This window comes from Anopheles nili, chromosome 3 (genome assembly GCF_943737925.1).
Source record: "Anopheles nili chromosome 3, idAnoNiliSN_F5_01, whole genome shotgun sequence".
Classification (NCBI taxonomy): domain Eukaryota; kingdom Metazoa; phylum Arthropoda; class Insecta; order Diptera; family Culicidae; genus Anopheles; species Anopheles nili.
In genome coordinates this window covers 70908398-70935263 of record NC_071292.1, presented here as the reverse complement: position 1 = coordinate 70935263, position 26866 = coordinate 70908398, and the positions used below count along the sequence as shown (strand labels likewise).

The window sequence follows — 26866 nt, the reverse complement described above, 5'->3', positions numbered from 1 at the left end:
GGTACCAGCTTGGGCTCTCAATGCGCTTTTATTGTTTGGTTCTAACCTCACCGATGGTCGACTTGGCTCTCTAATTCTCTTCACATTCATCCATCCTCTCTCCCTCTCACACACATGCTGTATTCCTCTTCACCCTCCTCCAGGCTGCACAAGGAAAAAGTACACAAAAAAGCAAGGGAGAAGAGACACACCCGGGGACAGATGTTGAATCGAAATGACATTTACGGCAACAAACCGACAGCGACAACCGGAAGACTGTGACACATGAAATAGATTACACCGTCACCGGGTGGCGTCGTTCTAGGTACGGAGTCTGTTTTCTTTTGGGAGATTTAGGTTACGGTTCTTCGGGTTGTTCTGTCGTCTTGCTCGTTCGAGTACGAGGCGTGAAGATAATGCCGCTCGACAGTGAAACGGAGGCACAGCTTGACAAACCAGAAAGGTAAATGATGCCAGCAGAATGGATTACAAAATGGATTTACAAAAATGCATGAATATATTTTATTTACAAGGCTGCTACACTAAAGGGGTTGCAATAAAAAATCAGTTATAATAAAATAATCACGAATGTGAAGCACATCACCTTAATTTTAAGATTGATGCACGTTGGGCGGTAGTAAGACAAACCCCTTATTTAGCATCATAAGCTGAAAATGGACTGCATTTTTGCTATACTTTAATACTCAGTTGCCAGGAATGATATTCAAGACGTGAGATGTCATCAAGATAAAATCTCCCGATCAGCGATAAAGCTTCATCGCTATTAGATGGCGCCGTCGAACGGATCGCTTGAAAGGAGATGCTTGATTGGAGCAAAATTTTTATTCAATTATCCTTCCCGCAGGATACCAATCACCTTCCACGTGCTCTTCCTGTGAAGTTTCATCGCGAAGGCAACATTTAATATACATCATGTAACCTCTCTTTCCGTGAAAGACCCGTTCGAGCTCTTGATCGGAAAAATCATCAGCACTCAAGGGATGTTGGGTAGGGATACTAAATGAACGTTAATCTAAATTAAACACAACCCACGTGGATCGATTTTTTTTCCAATACTCATACGTGCCTTTAATGTTTGAAAAAAACTACAAACAAATAGGTGATTCGCGAACGCCAACGTCACGATAGAAAGCGTGCAAAATCTATCCCGAAAAAGGACTCTCGCCAGCATCATTCTACCACTTTCACAGCACGGCCCAACAGCACCGAGACAAAGCGAAATCCCTTTTGTCACACACCCTGCTGCTCCTTAACCTCCTCCACTACCGGTTCTCCCTCCACCTAAATACCATCCGGCGGCCCAGGGTGCAGTTGCACCGTCGATGCACGCACATCTGTTACCCATGAAAGGATGATCAATTTCTCATTTTCCCCGGCTGATTGGCTGGCGGGTCGGTCGGGTGGCTTTCTCCTGCGTTTACGTGCGTGCGCTGAAAAACCAACCGACCCAAGGACATCAACACCACCATCGCCACGGGGACGAACGGGACACCCTTGTGGGCGTGTAGGGTGTGTGCGCCCCGGGTTTCGGGGCGATGCATGTGCAGCATGGAGAAGGAGGAGGGCACGGGCAAGGAGGGGCTCAAATAAATCCGCTCACTTTGCGACACCACCGGCGCCGCCATCACCACATCGAACACCACGCAGTCGGTTTGGCTTGGGCGTTTTGTCCTAGGGAGTCCCCGAGCGATGATGGATGACCCTCGGCCCGACCCGGTGCTGCTGGCCACCTTCATTGCAAAGTTTTCCAATCATTTCTTCTTCTTTTTTCGCTGTTAGGTACACAGGGCAAAGCACCAAATAGTGGCCCATAAGGACACGGGGCCCAAGTGGCGGATGGTATGTGTGCGCGAGCGCGACCGGTACGTGCGATCATTAATTTTCATTTCAAACCATTAATTGGCAGCATCGCTCATTTTCCGTTAAATCGTTTCGTGGCGATGTGGGGGAAAATCGACGAACAGCAAATAGCAACAACAACAAACCCAAAAGCTCGGAAAATCGTGCCACCAAGTGGGGTTGAATGAAGCGTAAAAATTGGCAGGGAATAGCTAGGATGTGGTTTTGAGCGAATGAAAAATCATTGGCAAAATACGGGTCGCTAAATTTATTGCCAGCAGGTACTCAATTTGTGTTTACTTTCCAAATTGTTCTATTCCAGTTGTGTAATAAAATAAACAGCTTTTTAGTTCCGGAAAGCAGAAAAGTAAATAAATAAGGAAGTATTTCATTTTATCGAAAGGGTCCTCAGAAAAAAACTCATAAAACCTAAGCCCTTCGATATGTGAGAAGCTTTGATTTACTAGTAATATCAGGTATTTCCATTCCACAATTGTCATCCAAGTACCAAAGCATTAGTAAGAAAATTCAAATATAATGCTTCCGGAATGCTCCTCGCAATCGTTTGAGCTTTACACTTCAATGTAAGGTATTCTATTACTACTAAACACCGTTTGTAAGCACAATGTGAGTTTCGTTTCAAACGAAACCTTACACCAGAGGAAGGTAAGCGAGAACAGGAACAGTTGAAAACTTCGAATAAAGTTTCGTATTTCCGTGCAGTTCGGACGTCCGCTCCTGGAAGGCAACGGAAATAGGAGTCGATCGTGAAGAAAACAAAACCGACGAAAACGGGAGTTTAAGCACGAGCCACCTCAGCAAACAGGGCAACCTCTAAGAGCTCATTACGTTGCCGTACACCATCCTGATTACCTCGAAACAGCGCAAGCAGACAGGCAACAAAACATGAGACCAGCGCCGGACGATAAAAGCGACAGGTGTGTTGTTCTCATCGCCCGAAAGCGTAGATTGAAAGCTGTAAAACACACGCGCAAGTGCGAGACCCTGAAGGCAAACCGAGATCCTGGTGCGGCAGCAAGGCAACGAAGAACAACCGTTTCAGCTCCTCGTTACCGAAAACCCTGTCCCGAAAATCGAACGCATAAGAGCGTATCCTGGCACGGTCCTGACTTTTCCTTTCCCGGATCCTTGCCTGCCGGCCATCCACCTTTAACCGCGCTGTTTACAAACATTTTTTTTTTCGCTGCCGCCACACGTCGATTGACCATCTGTGGCTGTTTGGTGGTTTCCAAGTACCCAAACCACCAAAAGGGTGGTTCGACCTCGGTTAGCGCCCCTGGAAAGCCCCAACCGGGTGCAAGCGCCTGATGCAGATGCACCCGGTGCAACGGATGGTCGTTGTTTGGCAGCCATGATGTGAAAACCGACCGAACGAGCCTTTTCAGCACTGAGGTGGATTAGAAGAAACGGTACACAAAAAATACGCAGCACGCACCAGTGAAGAAGACCCCTCGTTATTTCCTTGCTTTAGACCCAATCAATACGGAGGACAAATTTCACCCCAATGTCATGCTTATCGGAGCAATGCGTTCACATTTTTAGGGAGTTTTTTTTTCTTCTTCTCTGTACCCACGTTTCTTCAAACTGACCAAATTTACGAGACGCTCAATTACATTATTTCGGGAGTCGCGTACATGTTCCGATCATTAACTTTCACTAATAAACTGCATTAACGACCGATAAATTAGATACCGTTTGCCAACTGTGTGCTGGATGTGATGAAAGTTGAGTTGCGCTGGAAAACAGTTATTAGATGTGAGCCCAAGCTGAGTGAGACATAACTGCATATGCGTTAGATAAAGCATAAACTGGGCTGTCCATCACAAAGAGAATGCGATGCGAATTGTCTACAAAAAGGTGTCCTAAATAAAAAGACCAAATAGCGATGATTGGAAGCAAAGTAGAGTTTCAGCAAACGTTATGCTTTTATCATTTTTGGCAAACCATTGCCATCAATGTCAAGAGCATTAAATAATTGGCATAATGTGCTTTTGTGAGACAAGCAAAAATTGCTTAAAAACAAAACTAAAATTAAACGAGCCATGACGATTCTCCACCGTCGTAATGACAACTGTCTCAGGACAGTTTAGTATGAATTAAAAATGTAAAACCTGAATCAAACATCGGTAAAAATAAATGCAACACATGTACACCGGCATTGTGTTTCGTCTCGAAAGCGGGCTTTTCCTCCCCGAAATGATCCGTGTTTCGACGAGCGGTAGCAAAACTTTCACATCATGTTCGCCCGTAAGGAGCAAATAAACAACACATAAAAATGGAAATGATCGCACCCGCAGCCCGTAGAAGAACCGGGCAGCTCTTTGCCACATGACTAAGCCGCACATCGCGAGGCCGAAAATGCACGCGACGGAATGCACCATTTCCTTTCATCCTGCCTCTTCATTAAACACGCCTTGTGGCGCGAGAACGAGTGGGAATAAAATTCCTCACTTTTTACGGCGCTCGTTTTTATGTTTGTAATTCCACAATTATACACACATAATTTTCGGACATTTTCATCGATCCTTCATTTTGGGCTTGGCGGGGGTTTTACAATTCAAAATTGCTGTCGCACTGTGGCGCTTTTCCCTTTAGCTGCATTTTAGTGGCTATCTTTCGTTCGGTTCAGTAGCTCCTTCACCCAAAGCCGACCCCACCATCGGTTATGCATGCATGGTGGAATGCATTTTATAGATCCCCGGACGCATTAACGACATCGGCTGACGCGGCACCTTCTCTGACTTGCATGGGAAGATGCAGCGAGCGTGCAGTCGTGGTTATAGCATTTTTTAGTTTTATTATTCAAAATAAATTAAGACTAATAATTGGATCCCCTGTGAGGGGATGAAGCGACAAACCCATCGTAAACGCGTGAAGCGACGATTGCCAATCCTGAAAATTTGAAGATAATATACAACACAGCCGGTTAGGGTTGCCTCAAAAATGGAGCCCACATAATTCCTTAATATTTACCTCAAACAAAAATAGCAGCATAATCAAGCAACTAATGAATAATATCATCTTTTGTAATTTTCATCAAATTGTTTAAAAAATTAGCTTTCATTGGTTTCGAGTTTGCTCAAATTCGAAACGAATAAAAATCAAAATTATCAACAATTTGCGAGTCATTGAACAAATCTTCCATTACTGTCTCGATCCTGCAGCACCTATCGTAGCCTCCCCTACTCTTGCGTGGGCTGACAAGAGCGAGCCAATTTAATTACTCTTTTAATTTTCAAACCAACGGATTCGGCACGAATTCAAAACGAGCTGCAATTAAATTGATCGCAAAGTAATGAGGCGACGATCTCCCGAGCCCAAGCCATCCGGTCGTCGTAGGGTAAAACCAGATTGATATTAACCCTGGCACACGTTAACACTCACATTAACGCAGCGTGTGCTTCCCGAGGCTCCCTTCCGAGGCACCTGGACAGCGGGGTTAAAGGAGCCACCGACAGGATTGTGCACCGGTTCCACATCCATCCGTCGGAAGCAACAGCGGCGATATTTTAAACGAAAACGAATCCAATAAAAACCCTTTTCCCTCTTCGTCGGTCTGTTGCCAGCCGGCTACATCGTGTTTTCATAGCTGTACCAGGTCCTGCCAGGGTGTGTGTCTGTGTGTGAGTCTAACTTCAAATAAATTCGATTATAATTGTGCCTTTTCAGAGCGGCGCGGTTCAAAAAAAGGGGGCGCCCGTCAGCTGGCTTTGGATGTCTTCCATTCCTGGCGCTCCTTAAGGACCTTTTCCTCTAGTGAGGAAGTAGAAGAAGAAAATGCTATCGAAATGAAGGCAAAAGCCCAAACCCGTCGCTCGTCGGACGATGAAATAGATAGTAGCCCAGGCTGGAAGACGAGAACCCTTCATCTCACGAGGCAACCCCCGGGGAGGCATCGGGGCAATTTTCCCCGGGGAGTGAGAAAGAGGACGGAAAATAAAACACGGACGATGCACACTTTCGCAATTTTGCATTCGTGTTCCGGTTTTCCGCTTCTTCTTTTTCGCGCCATCGCTTGTGTGGCGTGTATTTTTTTGTTGTTGTTGTATTGGCGCTACCGGATTGAACGGCGCAACCCTCCATTTTCCCTCCAAACCAACCCTTGCCTCTGGCATCCTTTTTTACCCATTTCACTTCCCCCTCTGCCGTCTACCGGGATATCGAGACACCGACACAAAAGGATATACGAGCGCGCCTAGTACGATTGTTGCGACACATCCTCCTGAACCAACCCAATACGCCCAGGATCTGCCCGCAGGGGGATGGAACGGGGAAAAAGGGTTCACCCTTTTTCGCACTGCACTTTTCGCTGCATCCGCAGTGCATCGGCTGCGGGCGGGACGTAAGCGGGTCGAGGCTACTTTGCATCTATTGGCGGCCCCTCCCAGCCGTTCTGTCTGGTCTGCCTGTCACCCTTCTCTTCCTATCTCCTCCTGTCCTTCCCCCCCCCCCTCCCTTACTCTCCTTCTCCTAACACACTTTCCATTTACCCGAGCAGCGCTCATTAGCGCTGTGCCAAAAGGGAGAGAGAGAGAAAGAGAGAGAACGAACCCGCCGGTGTCACTGTGACACATCCCTGCGTGCGATGGCTTTCGTGTGTGTGCACGCGTATGTGCGAATACTGTTGGAGAGAATAGCTGCGAGTAAGCTGGGTGCACGTATGGGAGTGAATACAAAAAAAAACACACATAAACGCCGGGAAAGAAACGCCAGACTCATTGAAGTAGGTCGGGAACTCGTCGAAAGCGGCCATCGTCCGTCGACCTCGTCTGGTTCTCTCCCCGTTCATCCCTGCACCCATTCCCCCGCCCCAGACCCTTCTTCTTCTCTATCTCTCTCCTTCTCTCTTCCTTTCTCATTCTCTCTATTACTCTATCTTTCTCTCTGTCTCTCTCTCTTTTCTACGCGTATTACGACAACCGCCGGCGACGCCGTCTCGTACAGTATGTGTCCCCAGACCGCTTCCCATCCAAGGTCTGTTTTTCCTTGGCTCCCCCTTGCACATTTCCACCAACGACTGGAAACGTTTCCACCGGCGATTCGTCGATCGCTGCACTAGAAAGTGGCTTTCGACGACTTTTCCATATCGGTTTCGAGTAACGTGAATGATTACAATGTTGTAAACTAACGAGCATTCCTTCAAGCTGGCAAGCTGGCATAAAAGTAGCTTGTAAACTTTGTTTTGGAGGGTTGAGGTCAATATCAATAGAACGAATATCGATAATCGTATTGCAAAGATAGGTATTGCAAAGTTTTACTTCACAAAAATGCAATAAAATAGGATCGTTTTTTTTTTAGCTACCGATATATCCTTGGCAGCTTTGAAGCAATCGAACACTCTTTGCTCGACGTGCCGATGACATATAATCAATGTAAGAAGAAAATTCAGCAATTACGTCGTTCTCTATCGCTACCATTAGCTACCCCTGTGCCACACCTTTCTCCGCTAGCATCTTCAGGGGTTCCACGGTATCCTCATTCATTCGGACCGACCGGAGCTCCTTCATTCGGCGACACGCGGCAGGCGCGCGAGACACACACAATATACCGAAAATAGACTGCAAAACAAACGCGAAAAAATTAAAGTTCCCGCGCGCTAACGTCTAGACACGCTCGGTGCGCTAAAATTATGTTCGAATTTGTGCGTCTGTATTTATATAGACGCCACACATATGCCGGCACATTTGCGCACACTAGCACGGTGTGCGACGAGACGGAAGAAATAACCACAGGAAAAAAAATTGAAACCACACTGCGTGTTCTAGACAGGGGGGAAAATATAAAACTAAAAATATAAATATAACAAAAACATGATCAACAGCCGCTAGAAACAACCAAAAAGGAAGCAGCATGAAAACGGCGCAACCCACCAAACGGCGCACGCCGCCGGAGAGGGATGACGGAGAGCTTCGTTTAATCCGTAAAACATCGCGCGAAAAGGCGCGAACGGGACCCCCAGTTTGAGAAGAAAATTAACGAGCGATCGCGCGACCACGATCGGAAACCGGAGGACACTCCGCAGGCAACGCGGCGAAAATCTCGTAAACATGGACTGGTTCGATATCTTTTCCGTATTTATTATACCTTTTTTTCCATACATATATCTGCGCCCTCCTAACACCCCAGAGACCGCGTGCTGGATTTGGGTTGCCTTCGAGAGGCGAATAACGCACTGGGGCGATTTGTCGGTGCCGCTTAGTCCGGCTCAATCATGGACGATTGGCTGAACCTTCGTTCGTCAACGGGCCGCGCAGCATCCAAAAGGAGAGAAGAAGAATGCACATATTCAGGAGATCGAGCACGCATTTGTGCGCGTGTGTGTGTGTGCGTGGAAAAGTAAGGGAGCCAAAGAAAGAGAGACGGCGTCTGGGTCTACTCGTAGGAGTTCTTTTTTCTTGGCCACCCATCAATTTATGATACAGTGGTCGACTCGCTTCTCTCCAAAGATCACCGAGTGCGCTAGTGGTTTTGTGTAAAATTTGAAAAAAAAAATCTCTTTAAAATGTATTTCGAAAACAACCCCTAAATCAAGGAGCAGATAGATCGAGCTGCTGCGAATAACGTTGCTAGTCTCCGCTAGATGGCGCATCATTCGGAGATGCGAAATGTACGGAAGATTCGTTATTTAAATGCAGCCGTTACTTATAAGAAGCACGCCCAATTAGCCGTTTGGGTGTAATCTTACACGGAACTGTTCAAACTATGTCATATCAAACATAGATTCCGAAAGGATTTATGCTTTGTATATTATCTTTCGTCTCAGCTTGTGCTTTAAACCGAGCCGCACTGTACAGGAGCAAGGAGACGCCATGCCAAGCAAAGTGAGCTGCAAAAATCCGATCCGTCGCACGGGCGAATTATAATTATATATATATATACAAGATCGTCTCGCAGTGGCGCAGCTCGAATGTGGCGCATTGCCGACCACAGCATCTTATGGTCCCCACAGTGACGCACGTACATACTCACACACAGACGAAGCACGTGTGAAGTGCACATGCACCGTCCGTCTAGACACGCTCGTCTCGTTCGGTCGCGGCAAATTGGGAATCGCTTCCGGTCTGAGCCGAAGGTCTGCCTCCAGCTCCCCTCTTCACACCTAGAGGATCCATAGGGTCACACTGCAATACGACGGTACGGGAGCAATATCAGGCAAACTGAAGCCGAAGCGTTTCCTTTTCCCGGCGGAACAAACGCGTCTCCCGTTTCTGGCGAATGTGTCTGCTCCATCCATTACGGTCGGCCGGTATGGCAAATGCAATTGCAATTCGCTTTAATTACTCACATCGCGTTCGAGACCGGCCACCCTGGCAGGGCACTGCCGACATCACACGACAGCCGGAGGCTCGCTCGCGCGCATAGGCAGCGGGCAGCTTCTTAAAATGCTTCATGTTGAGGTAGTCAGCCGCATGCCAAAAGGCCGGTGTCGCGTTTCTGTTTCGCATAATGTACGCGACGACTGGCGGCAACATTGTAGCGCATCTTCTGAGCCGCGGTCTACTGCACGCCATCGCTTTACTCTTTTTGTTTCGCGATGGCGGCGGCCAGAAGGTTGCAAACGAAAGGTTTATTGTTGCTTTTACTGTCCATTCCGTGGTGTTATTACGATCCGCGTAGAATACCCACACAGAAGATAGTGTGTGCGTGTATGTCCTATCCTTGCAACGGATTTTGTGCCCAAATCATCAATCAAAACTTGAGTATGGCAGGAACGAGTTCAATCTCGGTCAACAGAAGCAGTGAAAAGCTTCAAAAATGCAATTCGTACACTACACATCAAGTAGGTCGAACTTATTTCGTTTTGTAATCATTATAGTTTTTTCACAAACCATGAAATGCAGTAATAAAATCTATATTTTATATTTGTGCAACGGTAGCACCAAAAACAACTCGACATATCGAGACATCGAGCCTTATCGTAACGCCATTCCCTTACATAAGATTGAAATCTTATTTAATAGATTATTTCAACATATCAAGCGCAATACAAAAGTAAGGAATCATTCTCAAACCCAAAAGTAACCCGGGTCAATTGATTTAATATAAACCTGTGAAAGTGTTATAAATTTCTTCCGAATACATGCACAATCCACAATCCACAATTATCTCAAGATAATCATAGTTTAATGAGTTTTCATAACAACACAGGGCGAGAGACACATTCACAATGCATTTCATAATATATGTGTTTAGAAATCATTACATACCTTGCATTTTTTTCCTTTGCAGTAGCGATCTTCTTCAGGGAATTCACGGGATCATTTTCATTGAAAATATCACCGAGGTTTTGAGCTGGAAAAAGATAGAAAACATCGAAACATTAAGTGAGTTAACTTGATTGTATTTGAGAGCAATCGCATTTTCGAACGTAGTCCAGCCACAACCGGGCGAAAACAGAGCGAAAATGTATGTTCGAAACACAGCTACGCTAGCCTCAATCGTTACCTAAGTTACGAAGCAATAAAACGCTTCCCAATACAACTTTCGAACTCAATTCAAAACGCTTCAATCATCTTAGACACATATAAACGATTATCTTGCAATTGGTGTTCAAATATAAAATCAAACACAACGGGATTGCAGGATTCTCGCGTAAAATAATAGTATCAAAAAAAATCTACAGTACATACGACAGTAACTGGGGGTTGCTCGTATATAAATAATGTTCAAGAGACCTTTCTGAAAACTCACGCGACAATCTATTAAGTCATACGATACAATAATGCACAGCTAGCATCGTAACATAGCAGGTATTCATTATTTGGAAACGTATAGGGTACATTCCCTCAAAAATGCATGGAATTGTAGCATTTAGTACGACCGACATGTGTGATTATGCGCCGTCTGCGATTTTTCAAGCACGGACAGCAGCGAACTGTACATATACTCGCGATTTTAAAACCACTCCTATCTCGCTTATCATTTCGCGCCTGGAAGCAGTGGCTCGCAGGGGAGAAAAGCTCTCTGCCGCCTCGCTTCTTCATATGTCGTGTGCCATCCCACCGACAGTATTTTACGCATTCCCGCGTCTACGAGCCGAACTGTTTCCGTGCACAGGTTGCAATATAATCAGTAACTGGTTTAATTTTTTTCCTAAGATCAAGAGCCGCTGTTTTGGCTGGGTGCGATCCATGATTGCGCGTTTGTGAATCTAGAAGTAAAGCAAACTATGAGTATTCTAATCCGAATTTCAAAATTAATCATTGTTTTGCGCGAACCACACTGGATGCACGTTTTGTCCCTCTTCAGGACAACTCAACTCGCAGCTGGCCTAGCTTTGTTTAGAATGATCTCTCTGTATTTATGGCACAAATTGAAGTATTCACTCTTGTCTATCACTATTTTCTTTGAGAATGCTGCGAAACACAATCCAAATTGTCGGATTTGATCTTCGATAGACAGAACGCGCAAAAAATCCACCTTCCATAGATCACCGGTATTATCACTTACTGAAAAACATTTTCTCTGCCTCGTCGCGGAAGCCGTCCGCTTGCCGTCGATGTTTGATAGAATTCTAGCAGGACACGATTGCTGACCGCACCGTAGGGGCATTCAAGTAGCACGTCGAGAGCAGATGGTTCCAAATGTGGCCCTGGAATCTGGAAACGTTCACTGGCTGAACACAGCTATGCAGTTCACCAGAATGGACCACAATAAACACAACACTTTTTTGCAATAAAATCACTGCGTCAGAGAAAGATTGAAGAAAATTTGACAATCGCGCGCGCGGCTACCGGTAACACTTTTACACACGGTTAATCACACACAAACACGATGCCCGGTGCGGTCGTTTCAGACACGAAAGGGTCACAGGATTTGAGGCCGTCCGGAATTTGGGATACGCAAAATGCTCCAAAAACCCTACGTTCGCACGACCAAAACAAAAACACCTAAAATCGGAACAGGTTTATTGATTATTACAATCGAAGCGAAACGGAGCTCGAAAACTCGCTGGATGGTATGCTTCCAAAACTCCCAAAAGCTACTGTAGGACATGGCTGCTGCGATCGGAGAAATAAAGGACATCCGCAAAGTAAAACGAACTGTCAACGGACGTTCCGTGCTATTATTTGCCTGCCTTTGTCGGGCGTCCTAAATGACGGCGCAACAGCACAAGGGGTTTGGCGAGTGCTGGGAAGGACGAAAAATCACCGATAGCGCGACAAATCTAAGCTTGCTCACGATAGATAACATCGCTCGAACGCGCGATAGCAGAGCCATCCCACACTCCGAATCCAAGAACAACTCTTTCGTTACCGTCGAACATCGCTTCTTGCGGAATGTTTTTCTTTTTGCCTTGCCTTCTTTGTCTCTGCCGCGCGGCCGCTCACCCTTCTTGCTTGACCGGTTGCATGCACGCACGCACGCACGAATCACTGCCAACCGCGTCTTGTTTCACGCACGGACCACCCCGCCACACTCCACCGTAACCGAGCAGCGGTTCGTAAAAAGGTTTTCTTCACCTTCCCTCGATCGAGCCGTGTTTTTTATTCGTTGGCTTGTTTTTTTTCTTGCTGCCAAACGCGCCCTAGAGTGGGACTTATCCGTAGTGTGGCGTTCACAGGACCAGGGACCACGCGTGGGAAGAAAAGAGAGCAAGCATCGGAACGAGCGCGTTGGCGAGAGTGAGCGAGCGAAGCCCTCAAAGACGGTGGGAATAATGACAGAAAGCAAAATGGCTATCAGAAAAAAACGGCCCGTTTATCTCACTCACAACCTCCTTGCGCCTTCCGAATTCACACTTTCAGATTCTTAGCCCGTTTGTGAGCAGAACGTGTAACGTGTGGGAGTCCACAAAAGATCTAAACTCACACTAGGCACGAATCACAAAGCTCCCAAAACGCACGTCGCACCGTCGTAAATCAGAAAGATAGCAACTACGTTCATGGGAACTGCTGCACAGGCGAGAAGACCGAGGGAGCGCGCTGGTGAAACGAATGCACCGTTACGTGCATCAAATGATTTGTTTATTTGTCCTTCGAACGAGTACCGAGCACTACTTGTATAAAAAGCACACGGAAGTACAGAGAAGAACAACCAAAGCGCGTAATTTTACCTCACATCAAAGCGATGCGTATCTTTTCTTCTCGTCCACTACTTCTTCTTCTTGCTCTTGCTATCCCATGAAGTTATGCCACGGTACGGCACGAGATGCAGCCATCCAGAACACACCCAAACAAAATCGTAGTGCTTGACGAAAGCAAAATCTCCCTGCCGATTTGAAATTTAATTGTTAAGGAAACGTTACACCAATTTTCTTATTTTCACAGAACTTTTAAACTTTAACAACGAAAAAGTAAACCAACCAGAATATGACAGCAATTGGTAAACAGCCATATTTTGACAAATTTGTGATGCTTTTACAGCCATGTGTTGAACTCTTCACGTGGTCGAACCATCTCCCAAATATTGATGATTGATTGATCTATCATTACTTTTTCCGTATGATGACAAAGTTTTCTATATCAAGGCCAGCAATAGATAAGCAGACAGAAAAATGCATACATCTACAATGGATGCTATAACAAGGAATAAAATTATAACCATAAGCGATTTCATATGTACTCATGTACATTTTTCATAGGGATTGTTTTCAAACGGAATGATTTGAAACTTTATAATATTTTAGCATCAAAATAATATTACTAAAATTTATGTGAGTTGTTGTAGTGCTCATTATTTCGGCATGTCTATTGTGTTAGCTTCAGTACAAAAAACAACGGAAATCATTTCCATCTCCAGAATAGTAGAAAACATGCTTCAAGTGACATTTGGCTTGACAAGTTCAGTCTGTGTGTGCGATTGTTTCGTTTGGTAAGCTGCTCAGCGAAGACTGCTATTATTTTAACATAAAACATAGTTTAATCATTGAATTCCGTTTAAACGTTTCTTTTCGGAATAGATAATTGACAAACGCACGTGATAAACTCAAAGTTTGTAACACGTGTGAATATCACGTGTTGGAAACTTCGCGAAAAACATTTCGTATTCGCATAAGAAGACAAAGAAGACTACGCATCCATTTTTTCGCTTCATTGCTGTATTGAATAGGTGAAAATCTCATAAAGAAACTGTTCTTGCCATGTTTTGAGCAGGATCACATCCGTAGCTAAGAGTGAAAATTGTCGGCTGCTGTTGAGAGAAAAAGTACTGTGCAAATCTCAACAATATGACGCAGTATTTACCACCGAACTTGCTTGCCCTCTTTGCTCCCCGCGATCCTATTCCGTACCTGGCACCACCAGACAAGCTTCCGCATGAAAAGAAATCCCAGGGCTACTTGGGAGTCGGAGGATTCCTCGATTGTTTCGAGGTAAGTTTTTCGTTCGTTTGCCTTTGCGTTGATTTTCAGTTGAACTACAAGAACACCATTCTACATTCGCAGGATCCCAAGGACACACCTCCTCCTACGCGCGTTGAAACTCGTGAGGAGCGCCTAGAAAGGCGTCGCAGGGAACGAGCCGAACAGGTTGCGTACAAGCTCGAGCGAGAAATAGCTACATGGGATCCGAACCAGCTGCTGGAAGCGACGGAAGATCCGTTCAAAACTCTGTTCGTTGCTCGCATTGTATGTAGTGCATTGTAACTTAGGTGATGCTTTATGGATTTAAATCTAAATTCGATCCATATTTGTTTTGTTTTAGAATTATGACACATCAGAATCGAAGCTTCGACGAGAGTTTGAAATTTACGGTAATATTAAGAAAATTATCATGAACAACGACAAGGAAACGGGCAAGCCGCGTGGATACGCTTTTATTGAGTATGAACATGAACGGGACATGCATGGTGAGTACCGGGGTAATAGATGACAGTGGATAACGTTAAAATATTGTTCCTGTCGGAATCTCGATCCTGTGGTTCCGTTCGTCCCATCGATCCCCCGATTTAGCGATCCGTGTGTAAATAACTACTGCCAAGTCTGATGATCGTCAACCGTGCTTATTTCCTTTTCACCAGCCGTTGTACGATAGCTTACATATTTATGTTATATTTTTATTATGCAACACCCTTAGAGTGTTGCATTTCTACGTGTTGGTTTAAACGTTTGCAAAACGAACAAAAAAGGTGTTTGAAGAAAACAATGGAAGCTCAGGTAACGTTCTCCCGCGGAAACGAGTAAACGTATTGTTTGTTTCGAATCGATTATTACATGGAACGGCGATTACAGGACACGATGTGTGTAACTTTTTATGGGTTTGTTTTGTCTGTCCCGGACCGCAGTAACATCCAGTGTAAGAAGTTTTCAAAGTTCCATATTTAACACCTAAATCATGCGTGAGTAACTGTTTTTCATTGTAGATTTCGCTGTGCGGAACTTACAACTTACAAGACATTATATGCTTACTCTGTAGATGAACGTACACGAACGTTGGTAGGTTTGTATGCGTAGGTTGTCGGTAACCGGCGCCCATTCGGTAAGAGAAGAACAAACATTCAAAACACAAAAACAAAACCTTTCGGTCGCTATGTTGTTTCTTTCACCAAAATTTCCATCCAAGCAGCAGCAGAAAACGAAGCCAAAAGCATCATATCACTTACGGAGTGTTGGTCCTCTCCCGGAGCGGACCACGGCGGGCAGTTGTAGCGTTTGCGTTCAGATGCATCACTCATATGCTGCGAGGAGTCGCGAGGAAGAGAATATGTTAGTACAGCAAACAGTCGTAATCATCCAATTTTGGCTTCTATTGGAAATACACTTTCAAAGGAGTTTCGCCATAATTTGCTTTCCCTCACCAGTGCCTTCCATGTGCGTAGCTTATTTTATGTCTAGTCGCACGCAACTTTGCATAACTGGAACGGCTGGGATTGAATGGTCTCTAGAATCGGATACGATTGTTCTACGCCTAGCTACACCCCTAATGTTGGATGCTCTAGAATCGCGCGCGCAGAAAAAAAACCTCGCTATTTCTCACTCTGTCTCTTCCTCGTTCAGCCCAAGTTCAACTCCGCAACGGAAACGCTCCTTTGCCAGCCGTGTAAGTGTGCTCACTTAACATAAATGATAAGGTGTGATGGTAAGCTCTGGATATTGTTACGGTAACATTTTTCGGTAAAACTGCATACTGTAAGTTAAACCAAAACGAAACGTAAGTGCTCTGCAAACAGTTCCGTACCGTACCATTGGTTGGTTGGTTGGTTGCTGCTGTTGTGGTTATTGCGTACACACGATAATGGTTAGTATATCGGTGCCGGAGGAATTGCGATCCATGAATGGTAACTTGTCCCTTCTAAAATCAAATCAAACTCACTACAAAAATAATATAAAGCTAAACAACATATCAATACAAAACGATACAAACAACATACCCATCCATAACCGAAAGGCAACGGTTATGCTGCAGGGACATCCCAGCCCCGTTGGACCGTGCCGCCCCGGGTGGTTAGTAGGTACACCGGTTGCGGTTTCGGATGGTGCGCGACGGTTCCCCGTCTTCCCTTTTTCTTCCTTCGTTGTTCCCCTGGACAAGTTCCGGTGTTGGGAAAAAGCGTACCCGAGAGCGGGACAGGAAGGTGACGTTGATTTGGGATTGATACTTCAGGTTTTATTCTCCGCGTTAGCTACCGTTTTCCCTTACGTAAGTATGGTGTTTGCGCATCACAGGTAAACGGTGACACGGTACAGAGATTCAAGACAATATGCGTCGTGTAAGTTATGTGGTATGAACTGGACACGAAGAAGACAAGAAATTCAATTCAATCTTTTCAATTCCAAACTCCCCTTTCACCAAGAGTCGAACTTTTTTTAATTTGGAAATATGATCCCCCACCGGAAGTGGACGTGTGCAAGAGATCTCAGTGGGAGGCGAGTTGAAACAGTGCTTTTTGTCTCTCGTTTCCTCGTCCCCGCTAGCATCAGTCCCCCTTAGGTCGTGATGTAGCGACCTTCTCTTTGCCGTAAGCTAACTGCTCCGGAAATGCCTCCTACCAACGTGTATTCCATTTTTTTCTGGTAGGTATGCCCAGTTCGACAACCCAGCGAAATGGTTGTAGGTAGCCTGCGGAAAAGCATCTCATTTCTCCTAGTTTGAAGTAAGGTGAGAAGGAGCGATGGATGCAGTAGGTTAGTCATAGCTCCTGCCGGTACTATTCTTTACTATCTAGAAGAACTCAACTTAATCTCTTGTTCTGTAACGCTTGCACCGCATGCTACCAGGTAGGCCATAAGTAGTGCAAAGAACGTCTGAAAGTGTACAAAAGAAGCGTGTCGTTACGGGTTACAGTCCTATGCATTGTGTTATCATTCTTGAATTTCCTCCATCCTGAGCCATCAGCAAACGCAGGGAAGTGCAGGTTCGATCTCCCAGTAGTACTCTCTACTCCACATGATTAGGCCGTGCGTTGTGCCACATTGGGAAAGCACCCTGAAACCCAGAGCCGCGAACGCCCTCTCGGCCCGTTTTGTACTATTTTCTTTTCTCTTTCGACTCTCTTTTTTCCGCCCTGGCGCACTGTCGCATGTCTTCCTTCTACTGTGCGTGTACAATGATCTCAATGTGTATGAATATGTATGAATGCCCCACTTGTGGTCTCTGCGTTGCGCGGCGGCATTCTGCGACGGCTTCATATCCTTCTGCTGCACGGACTGTCCATCGAACCTCTGGACCTAACCAACAGCGGCCTACAAACACGCGGATGGTAAGAAAATAGACGGTAAGCGTGTCCTGGTGGACGTAGAGCGAGCCCGCACAGTGAAAGGATGGCTCCCACGAAGACTCGGTGGTGGATTGGGTGGTACGCGACGTGGTGGTCCCGACGTGAACATCAAGCACTCTGGCCGCGAGGACAACGAGCGCGAACGGGAACGTTACCGACTCGAGCGCGAACGGGAGGATCGCGATCGTCGGGAACGGGATCGGCCGGAAAATCGTAAGTAGCTGCTGGCCTGGGAAAACTAGCCCAAATTGCATGGATGGATCTTAATTATATCTCTCTTTTTCTCTCTGTTCTAAGGGTTTGAACGACGTAGATCTCGTTCTCGTGATCGCGATCGGCGCCATCGGAGTAGATCGAAAGATCGCAACCGGCGCCGTCGTAGTCGCGAACGTGAGATGGAAGAACGTGGCGACCGGTGGGATAAGGATCGTGAGCGTGAGCGCGAGCGGAGCAGAGATCGGGACAAGGATCGGAAACGGAAGCGTAGCCGCTCGCGCGAACGCGATCGAGCCGAAAAGAACCGGCACAAGCGCAGTGAACGCGATCGTGGAGGCGATCGTGATCGGGGTGAACGTGGTGGTGGTGGCCCAGGGAATAGCGGTGGCGAGCGCAAGGAACGTAAACCTGACTTCCGCGATGGGGAGATCAAGATCAAGGAGGAACCGATCGATGGTAAGTAAGCGAATTTTGTTTTATTCAATAAGTGCCAGGGAAAACACGTCCGCGCAACGTTCGGATCCGTGGTGGTACCCGTAATGGTGAAGGGTATCCCTGCGTCGATCCCTTGGTTAGTTGCTAGATTACACGATCGTTGTCGCGAAGTTCCAGGGCTATCAGTTGTGGAGTGGTTAACTGTTTGGTAGTATCTAAATTTCGTACATATTTTAAAATGCTTGTCCCTAAGGCACTCTAATATAGTTCGCTAAAGTGGGTAAAGGAAGTGCTGTAGCAAAGCTGGAAATATTTATATGCACCATTTTGTTCGCTCGTCCTTGCAGATTATCCCGACTACAGTGCCCAATACTCGCAGTACCAGTCGCAGGTTAAGTATGAGGATGGTGAAGAGGAGAAGTATCATCCGCACGAGCACGAACCTCCGCATCTTCGAGCGGACAATGGACGCGGCTATACCACCAACAATGGGGACGATGATGGTGATTATGACAACGGTCAGGGCTACTAATCGAAGGACTGCGTGGCGAAGGACACGCAGCTGGCGGGTATCATTGTTCCCGAATTCTGGGAAAACACCCGCACGGCTATGGTCCGCGCACAAGAAAAGCGCCTTCCAATTGCAGCTTCCAATTCCAAGGGGTAACATGCGTTCATGCTGCTGTGTAGTTTCTTAGGTTAAATTTTTCTTGATAACAAAGTATCTTTTCGTCCTCTGCCGTTCGCTGTAGTGTTGCGCACAATGTACGAGCCGAGTTGCATCGGCAGCCTGTAATTTGTTGAGCTGTTTTTCTAACGCATTTCCTGTGCAAAACGTACGCTTCGTCCAAACGACGTTATGCCACGTTTATTGTAGCCTGTACGCAGTGCTTTTCCATTTCCACAAGCTGTAAAAGTGGCACTCTATTTGATTGAACTTTGGGATTGTAATGTAATGTAATGATCTCGGCCTGTTGATTAAAGGTGTCGATTTATGTTGTGGATATGCTTGTCGCGTTTGGATACGCAACGGAGCTGGCAATGTAAGTTAAAGTAATGCCAAGAAGGAGGAGCAGCTTTAAGTGCACCTCGAAATTTTCTCCTCTAAACGGATGAGCTAACGCATAATCTCGTTGTGTCCGTGGGTCAGGAAGAAACTCCGGCACCGACAGAGTTTTCCCACAGTACTGTGTACGTAAACATTTCAATAAATTCATATGCAACACAAAGATTCTTATCTTACCACGTGTTAATATTCATCGAAAGAACATACAGCACATAAATGTATTGAATTAAGTTTATTCTATCACTAAAAAGGCAAGAACGTGTTATACAACATATCTGGCGGTGCACTCCTATGGAACAGACCCACCTGGTGATGCTTTTACGCTGGAAACAAGCGTGCGGTAAAACGTATAATACTGACTAATTCATTGCGGCTTCCCATGAAGGGCTTCGCAGGGTTCCTCCTTGCGGCGTGGTCACTCGACGAGTTTCTCCTTCGAGAGGAACTTCAGCAACGTGGAATGTTCGCTGTGATCGCGCTCTTCACTCTGCGCTATCGGAGCTGGTCCGCGGGATGGTTCCTCTTCCGTCGTTGCTAATTTGTCCTCGGGTGCCTCCAGCAGTGGGTTACTCTCGTCCACGTGTTGTGCCGGTTCCGGTGTGCGATTCGGTTTGACGTCCTCGCCCTGACTGTGATGGTGATGGAGGTTCGTTGCGAGATGCGGTTTGTTTAGGACCTTCATCAGCAACGCATCGGAACTGTTGCGGTGTTCGAGCACCTTCTTTCGGGGCGGGTTCAGTGGAATCGTCCGTGGCGGTTGATTACTATGCTCCTCCTGCAGCTTCGTGATATCCTCGAACATCTCAGCCGATAGCGAGTCGGATCGATCGCGCCCTTTTCCAAAAGGATACTGGCGCTGTAGGTCGTACCCAAGGAATCCATCAGATCCGCGCCGTAAGCGGCGATTTGGTTCGAATTCCTCCCCAAAGGACGGTCGAAGCACATTGTGGTTCGAGAACCAACCACCGACGTCCTCGATGCTTTCCTTACGCGAGCTAAATCGCGGGTGGATGGCCAGCGGTTTGACGGTGCTTCGTTGTTCATTGCCCCTGTCCTCACTGCCTGCACCAACCGACAGCGTTGTAGTGGAACCGTCCGAGTCACCCCCGAACCAATCACTCATATACTCGATGCTGTCACGTCGCCTACTGCCAGCGTGCTTGGGCACGTGATCGATCTTCGGCAGATCGCCCACAATTTCTGACTTTTCGATCTTCTCGAATTCGGGATCGAAACAGTCGTCTACTTCAGACATCGAGGAGTGGCTCGAACCAACTAGCTGAAGCTTTTCGTTCTCCAGCTGGCTGCTCGAGCTAGTCTGGGACAACTTCTCCAGCAGCTTGGACACATTCGGGTTGGTTGGATTCGGTTCACTCAGCTCGGAGCTGATCGCGTCCTCTAGGAACGACTGGAACTGCTCTATGATGTTCTCTTTCTTATCTGATGCGCTGTACACGCGATCTAGCACGTTGACCACGTCGTGGTGTTGCAACACCCTGCTCGACTCGATGAACGATCCCAGACAGAACTGCCGCAAACTGGAATCCTCGTGATCGTGTCCGGCATTCGTCATCGCTTCCGGTGCCGAATCTTCAGCGGGTTCCTGGCGTTCGAGGGTGCCAACGGATTCCTGCCCGGTAGATACATCTGAGCGTTTGCGATGCGGTATCTCAGGAGGACTAAGTAACGGACCATCGCCACCAGAAGTTACCACCGCTGTGCCACCGATCGTGAAGCTTGCACTTTCACCAGGCTGATCGCCTGGTGTTGGAGTTGGCGTGCGACAGATGGCAGGCGGCTCGTTAGATTTCCATGAAATTTTGCGCGTCGTCAGCTTGGACTTGGGCTTTACCAGATCGTCCGCTCCCGAGGAGTGATGAATGGCGTAGTCCTCCGGCGTGAAACGAGTGACGCTGATGCGCGTACGCTGTAGATCAACACCCGAGAACGAGCTGGAACTCGAGCTCTTCATCAGTACCGGCCGCTGAGGAGTGTCTGAACGTCCAGGTGTACTATTGCCCGCGCCAAAGTAGTCCGTTGTCGTCGGCATGGAGATGATGCGCTTGAGCGTGCGAGGCGTGTGTACCTTGGGCTGAGCATCCTGTTCCGTAGGTGATGCCGGAGGTGGTTTGGACATCTCAGTGAACTGCGTCTCGGAGTGACTCTTCTGGAACTTTCGTGGTGGCGGTGGAGGCGATGAAAGTGGTTTATCTCGAGTCTTCACTCGTTGCTTAGTTCGAACAGGTCGCACGGCATTGCTCTTGCCATCAGCGTCCGATCCCTCGGAGGGATCCTCTACGTCAATCGGTTTGTAGCGTGAAAAGTCCCGACTCGGCTTTCGTGGAGCCTGCTCAATGGAGACTTCCGTCCGGATCATGCTTCCTGCGGATGCTTCTCTCTCGTGATCCTGAAGCTTGTTGTGCATGTGATCATGATCATCGCAGATGTGTTTGCTCTTGCGCCGTTTCGGCACGATCAGAGGTTCCTCAACCGGTTCCATGCCAGAATATCGCACGCTGTCGTTGTAGTCCTCCAGCATGGCCATCAGGAACTCTGCCCGCCGACCGATCTGATTGTCTCCGCTGACCGTACGATCGATGTACTTCATCAAATCTTCACCCTCAGCTTTCACCGGATCGGTATCTATCTTTGGGACACTCGTTTCGAGTTTCTCCGATCGCTTGTCGACTTTCTGCTGTTCTGCAGCGTTAGCCGTTTTGTTCTGCTCGACAAACTTCTCGATCTTGTCGACGTCATCCCGTGGTGGGGTCGTTCTTTCGCTGCGTCGTTTCTGCTCCACCTGTGGTGCTGTAGATCCAGCCGATTCCCGCTCGAGAGAGAGTGAGTCTGCTAGACGTTCCCCGAAAAACTTGTCCGATTTCCGGTTTCCAACGCGTGGGATTTGCGACGTACAGGGCGTTTTCTCCAGCTCTGCCGTCGTCGGTACCTTAGAGAAATCACTGAATGCGTCGTTACTGGCGTCTATCTCGAAGCAGGACGTTTGGCGTGCTGGTAAGGCGGCCACTTCCGGTCGAGGTGGTGGTACACTGGCTGGTCGTGTGACGGCCGCCGGAAGTTCACACGAATGACGACGGCTCTCTCGTCCGAACACCTCCCGGAAACCGTTCTTCACTCCAAGCGACTCATCGGATCGGTAACGACCGTCCAAGGTTGCTCCTCGTTTCTTACGTGGTGGCGCCACCGGTGGCGTATCGATCACCTTCTGCTGACGCCCTGAACCATCTGGCACGAATAGACCCACGCTCTGCCATCCGGTTGCGGACGTTGTCTTCTTCGAGGCATCCACTCTGCAACGGGTCAGTGGGAGGAATGGAAAAAAGGCTGCGTTAGACTGCATCGAGGATCGATGGATCATTTTCCGGCTGTACTTACGCGCTGCGAGTGAAGTATGTCTTGCGCATGGGATGTGTTTTACCTTTGCCGAGCCCGTTCGGGCAGATCACGCTGCTAAGGTTGCTGAACGTGTTGCCCGTGCCCGGGTTCGAGCCCGTCCGGGGCTCTTTACACAGCGCGTTTCCCATCTAGAAATCTGGAAGCCAAACAAAACAAGGTTGCTTTACAACTAGAAGGTGATTAAATGGGAGGCGGAAATGCTCGACGGCACGTATTACACGTCGATCGGACGTCGTCTTATTGAGTTGTACGTGGAACCGTCAGCACATGGGACGACCCCACCCTTTTACGGAAACTTGCCCACAGTCATACCGGGCAATCGCTAGAAATGGGCCCGGATCAAGAGAACCGAGTACTCCGAGATGATGGGAGGTTCTTCTAGACCCCTAAAATACACTCTTGCCCGCTGGTGCGTGGTTAAAACCCCAAAAATGGTGAGCACCACTTTGAGCACGCGTTTCTAAATGGTTGGCTTTTGTTCGCAAGAGGTTTACATTTTGGTACTTTTCAACGGAAGGCCGTTTGTGGATTCTGTTTAACAAATTAACAAATCACAAATCAAAATTAACACAACTTTTGAATCGAAATTTCACAACTTATTCTTAGTCGGAAAAATGTTAAATATTACCAAACGCTTAAAACATAAATTTAGTTACAGAAACCTTGTGTTCACCGACTCCCAACAATCTATGAGGACGGTTTAGCAACTGGAAAAATATAGAGTCATTTACCGAACGCTATTTACATCTGCTGTTCTCGCCTAAAATCGCTCAGACGTGTCTCGACAGCGAATCGGTGTTAATTGCCCCGCACAGACGACCGCAGTTGGCCGCGAAAAGGGTTCATCTCTTCTGGATCGCTTGACACTTGGCAGCGTTTGGCTCTGCTTACCAATTAGCTCCCGGTTCGATGAAATGTGTCCACGGCGTTTTGTAACCACCCGAGGGCCGGCTCGATCGAAAGTTGCCAAACGGTTGCGCCAATAGATACTGCCATGTTATCGATACTGATATGGCTGAGCACCGGACGAGCGGACAATCTGGAGTCCATTATGGTGGGAATGTTTGCGGGAAGGCGTTAATTGGCCATGTGCATCCGTCTGTGCGTAGGTTCGAAAAATAAAGTTTACTTCCCTCCACAACCGAGCAGGTTCGAACGATGGAGACCAGCCAGAACGACGTGCAATGGTGTTGTTACAAAAACAGCAAGAATGATAACAACACGTCAAGACGTCAAGAAACTTTAAACGATTCGTTACGCCATTGCTTTGAGCGTGATTTTTGCAGCCTTATTTAGTGTGATCTAACGCTTTCTGCTGATCATCATCGAGAGCTTTAGCTGCATCCGATCGGTGATGATGCAACGGGGAAGTTGTCAAGGTACCTCATTCCACCACGTACAGAAATTGTTCGACCTTAAATCGTAGATAGCAGAAAAAAGCATCCGTTTTTGTACATGTTCTGGCGCTGACAAACAGCAGTAAGTAGCTGTAATGAGCGGCCCTGCCTCCACGCCATCCCGTCGCGTGTGTCTGATTAATAGTGCTGTCACGTTCGTTAGATTGCCGGTAGATTGCGGAGGAAAGTAATGGTAGCTTTTTTTTGCTTTTGGTGTACACGATGTTAGACACAACGTTCGACACCGATCTAACGACCCTGCTAGATCTGATGTACCATGTCGCTATCCAATCAGTCGCTTCCATATCAGGGAAACCGATAACGATCAGAGTTAACACACTCACTAACGGGTGCTTCTCTGGAATGCGTGAGCCACAAGGTTGATGGTCAACGTTTGTTTTTGGCGCCAGTAAAACAGGGCGCCTCCACCAACACGTGGCACGCGGGCAATGCGTACTTCCTCTCAAAATGGAGCCTAATATGAAGCTCGCGTTGCTTCCCAACCATCCGTTTCATTTGGGACGGTGGTGTTTGCAGCGTGAAACGTGATTACGTGATCGGTCACATGACACGAGCCACGGCGCGGAATAGTTTCTAGCTTGCGATGCGGATCGCGACAACAAGTGGCTCTCGGTATTTCTGGACCCATCTCCAGGCCAATGCAGAGCAAATTGCATCACCTAGCGGTATGAGTTTGTGCAACGGCACCCCGTTTGTTCTAGGGTTTGTTTACACACCCGGGAAAGCTTGACAGGTGGCAATCTTCATTTGCATCGCAGCAACCATTGCTCTCCTCGGCACAGTTAACGCTGTTTTGAGGCGCCATTTCTGCACCAAACCTGGAGGTCACACACATAGAGCAATGCTTCGCACAGAACCACACGCACTCGCGAACAGGCGCACACGGGAAATAAAAACCATGATGTCATCTCGTCTCTGACGGTAGACAGCATTCGCTTATGCGTCGTCGGAAAGTGATGAGTCGTTTACCGTGCCATTCGCCATTGAACTCATTGTGCTGTTCTCTCTTTCTAGCCTTTAATTTGCATCTCAATCGTTTAGTGACACACCGGCCATGAAGCATAGATTACATCTCAACTGACGAGTGACCGAGATCGTGATCGTGATCGGTTCCCTTCCTTGAACCAAACGGCTAAATTCAATCGAACCAAATTACAGATAATTGAATCAACTTCAAGTGCAATCTGCTTCGATGGCTGCAGCACCCTGAGAATTACGCACGCACCGGTATGTCTCTGTCAACAGCTTACCAGGGCTAGTAGGCCCTTAAATGAGGTTGCCGGGGTGTGTGAACACCGGAAAGACGATTGTTTTGGTTTAGATAACACTCGTTGACAGCTCGGAAAAGTGGCCCTCCAAATCAGCCCCCTTTCTGCGATGGGGTCGTTAACGGGTTGGAACGGGTTTTGTTGGGTCTCCCACTCCAGGTGCCACCCCCTGGCGGGTTTCTCACCTTTGGACCGGCTGCTCAGCTCCCCACGATATGACCGGCGTGTTGCGCGTGTATACGTGCCACGACTAGCCCGCGCACTAGATCTAGGTTCGGGTGGTGACAAAAAACTAGGGTGGGGGTTGAACGTAGGAAAAAAACACAAACAAACAAACAAATCCACCCAAACTATAACGCTCGGCCAGCCACGCAGACGAAGCCCCACGCGAAACGGTGCGATCGAGATCAACGCCGGGAGAAGACTAACGTGCGCGGGTTTTATCTCGCTCGCGGTTCGCCCATTCGCGATCGCGATCCCACGATCAGGTGGGCGCTGGAATCGAGGGTGAGTTTTTTTTCCAGGGGCAGAGGGTTAGGGGTTAGGGGTGACGCATGGAGCATTGTTTGTGTGAACACTTTACGGGTGCATTTGCGCCCGAACAATTCTCGCGATTCATTCGGACGGAGAGAAAATCATCAACCGAAAGGAAAAACATATCTCGATTCTCATTTTCTCGCTGTTCAGTCGGTTCTCTCCACTATACGTCCATTATACTACATTATCTTGTGCCTGGAAGGGCTGCAATTTCATGTGATTTAGTCGAAACGCTAACCGTTACAGCCCATTTATTTGGACGATTTTTGTTTTATTTTAACGCAGCATAAAGTAGAACGTCCCCTTGCACGCTCTGGACCGGTTTTTGCGGTTGCCCAAATGAACGTGCATGACGTCACGATGCGACGAAGCGAATCCCACCCCCCACCAGCGAATGTTCTTGTTTGTTGTTGCTGCGTTCTCAACTATTTACGACTCATCGAGCGATCGCGAGCGAGACCGCGGTCGGGAGAATACACATACGACCACTTAGCGCTACTAATTTACGTTTCGATTTTTCGCGCGCGCACGCCAGTGTGTGTTTACCCACCCCTTGGGTGGGGAGGTTCAAGTAAACATTGCTCTCGGTTCCACCCACCACGATCCCCAGGCTCCAATCCAATCGATCACCCACGTGAGGGTTGCTGTGGTGAACCTCCACCGGGGCAGCTAATTATCGTTTCGGTGTCACTAAGGGAAGCACCTACTGGTCAATGCCGCGAGGGATCGAAGGTGAACAAGGGCTCTCCCATCCAGTGCCGTCGGGTTGAAGTTTAGCCTCGAGGCGTTTTGTTAGTTTCCTGCACCCTGTGTGCAGTGAATCATGCCGTCTGAGCTCATCTCTCTTCGGAAGGCGTTGGCGAGATGCTCGGAAATTGATTATAAATAATATTCCTCAGCCTTCCTGGGGGGATGAAAGGATGTGGCCAAGAGAAGGAGGAGATCATCGTACGATTTATGTGGCGCTCATTGGCATTCATACAGTTTGGTTGTAG

The 26866-nt window shown here is 47.5% G+C and overlaps 2 protein-coding genes across 2 annotated transcripts; one reads left to right on the top strand and one right to left on the bottom strand.

Annotated features, from left to right (window-relative positions):
- The first annotated feature begins 14029 nt into the window (after positions 1 to 14029).
- On the top strand, positions 14030 to 19393 carry LOC128727490 (U1 small nuclear ribonucleoprotein 70 kDa). The gene is made up of 6 exons (XM_053821409.1): positions 14030 to 14173; positions 14246 to 14428; positions 14505 to 14649; positions 17479 to 17730; positions 17815 to 18189; positions 18516 to 19393. Exons 1-6 carry the CDS (start codon positions 14030 to 14032, stop codon positions 18698 to 18700), a joined length of 1284 nt encoding a protein of 427 aa, XP_053677384.1. The 3' UTR covers positions 18701 to 19393.
- Positions 19394 to 19457: 64 nt separating this feature from the next.
- LOC128727489 (uncharacterized) lies at positions 19458 to 25644 on the bottom strand. The gene is made up of 3 exons (XM_053821408.1): positions 25520 to 25644; positions 22628 to 22784; positions 19458 to 22542 (listed from the first exon to the last, which is right to left on the bottom strand). Exons 2-3 carry the CDS (start codon positions 22774 to 22776, stop codon positions 19650 to 19652), a joined length of 3042 nt encoding a protein of 1013 aa, XP_053677383.1. The 5' UTR covers positions 22777 to 22784; positions 25520 to 25644; the 3' UTR covers positions 19458 to 19649.
- Positions 25645 to 26866: the final 1222 nt, after the last annotated feature.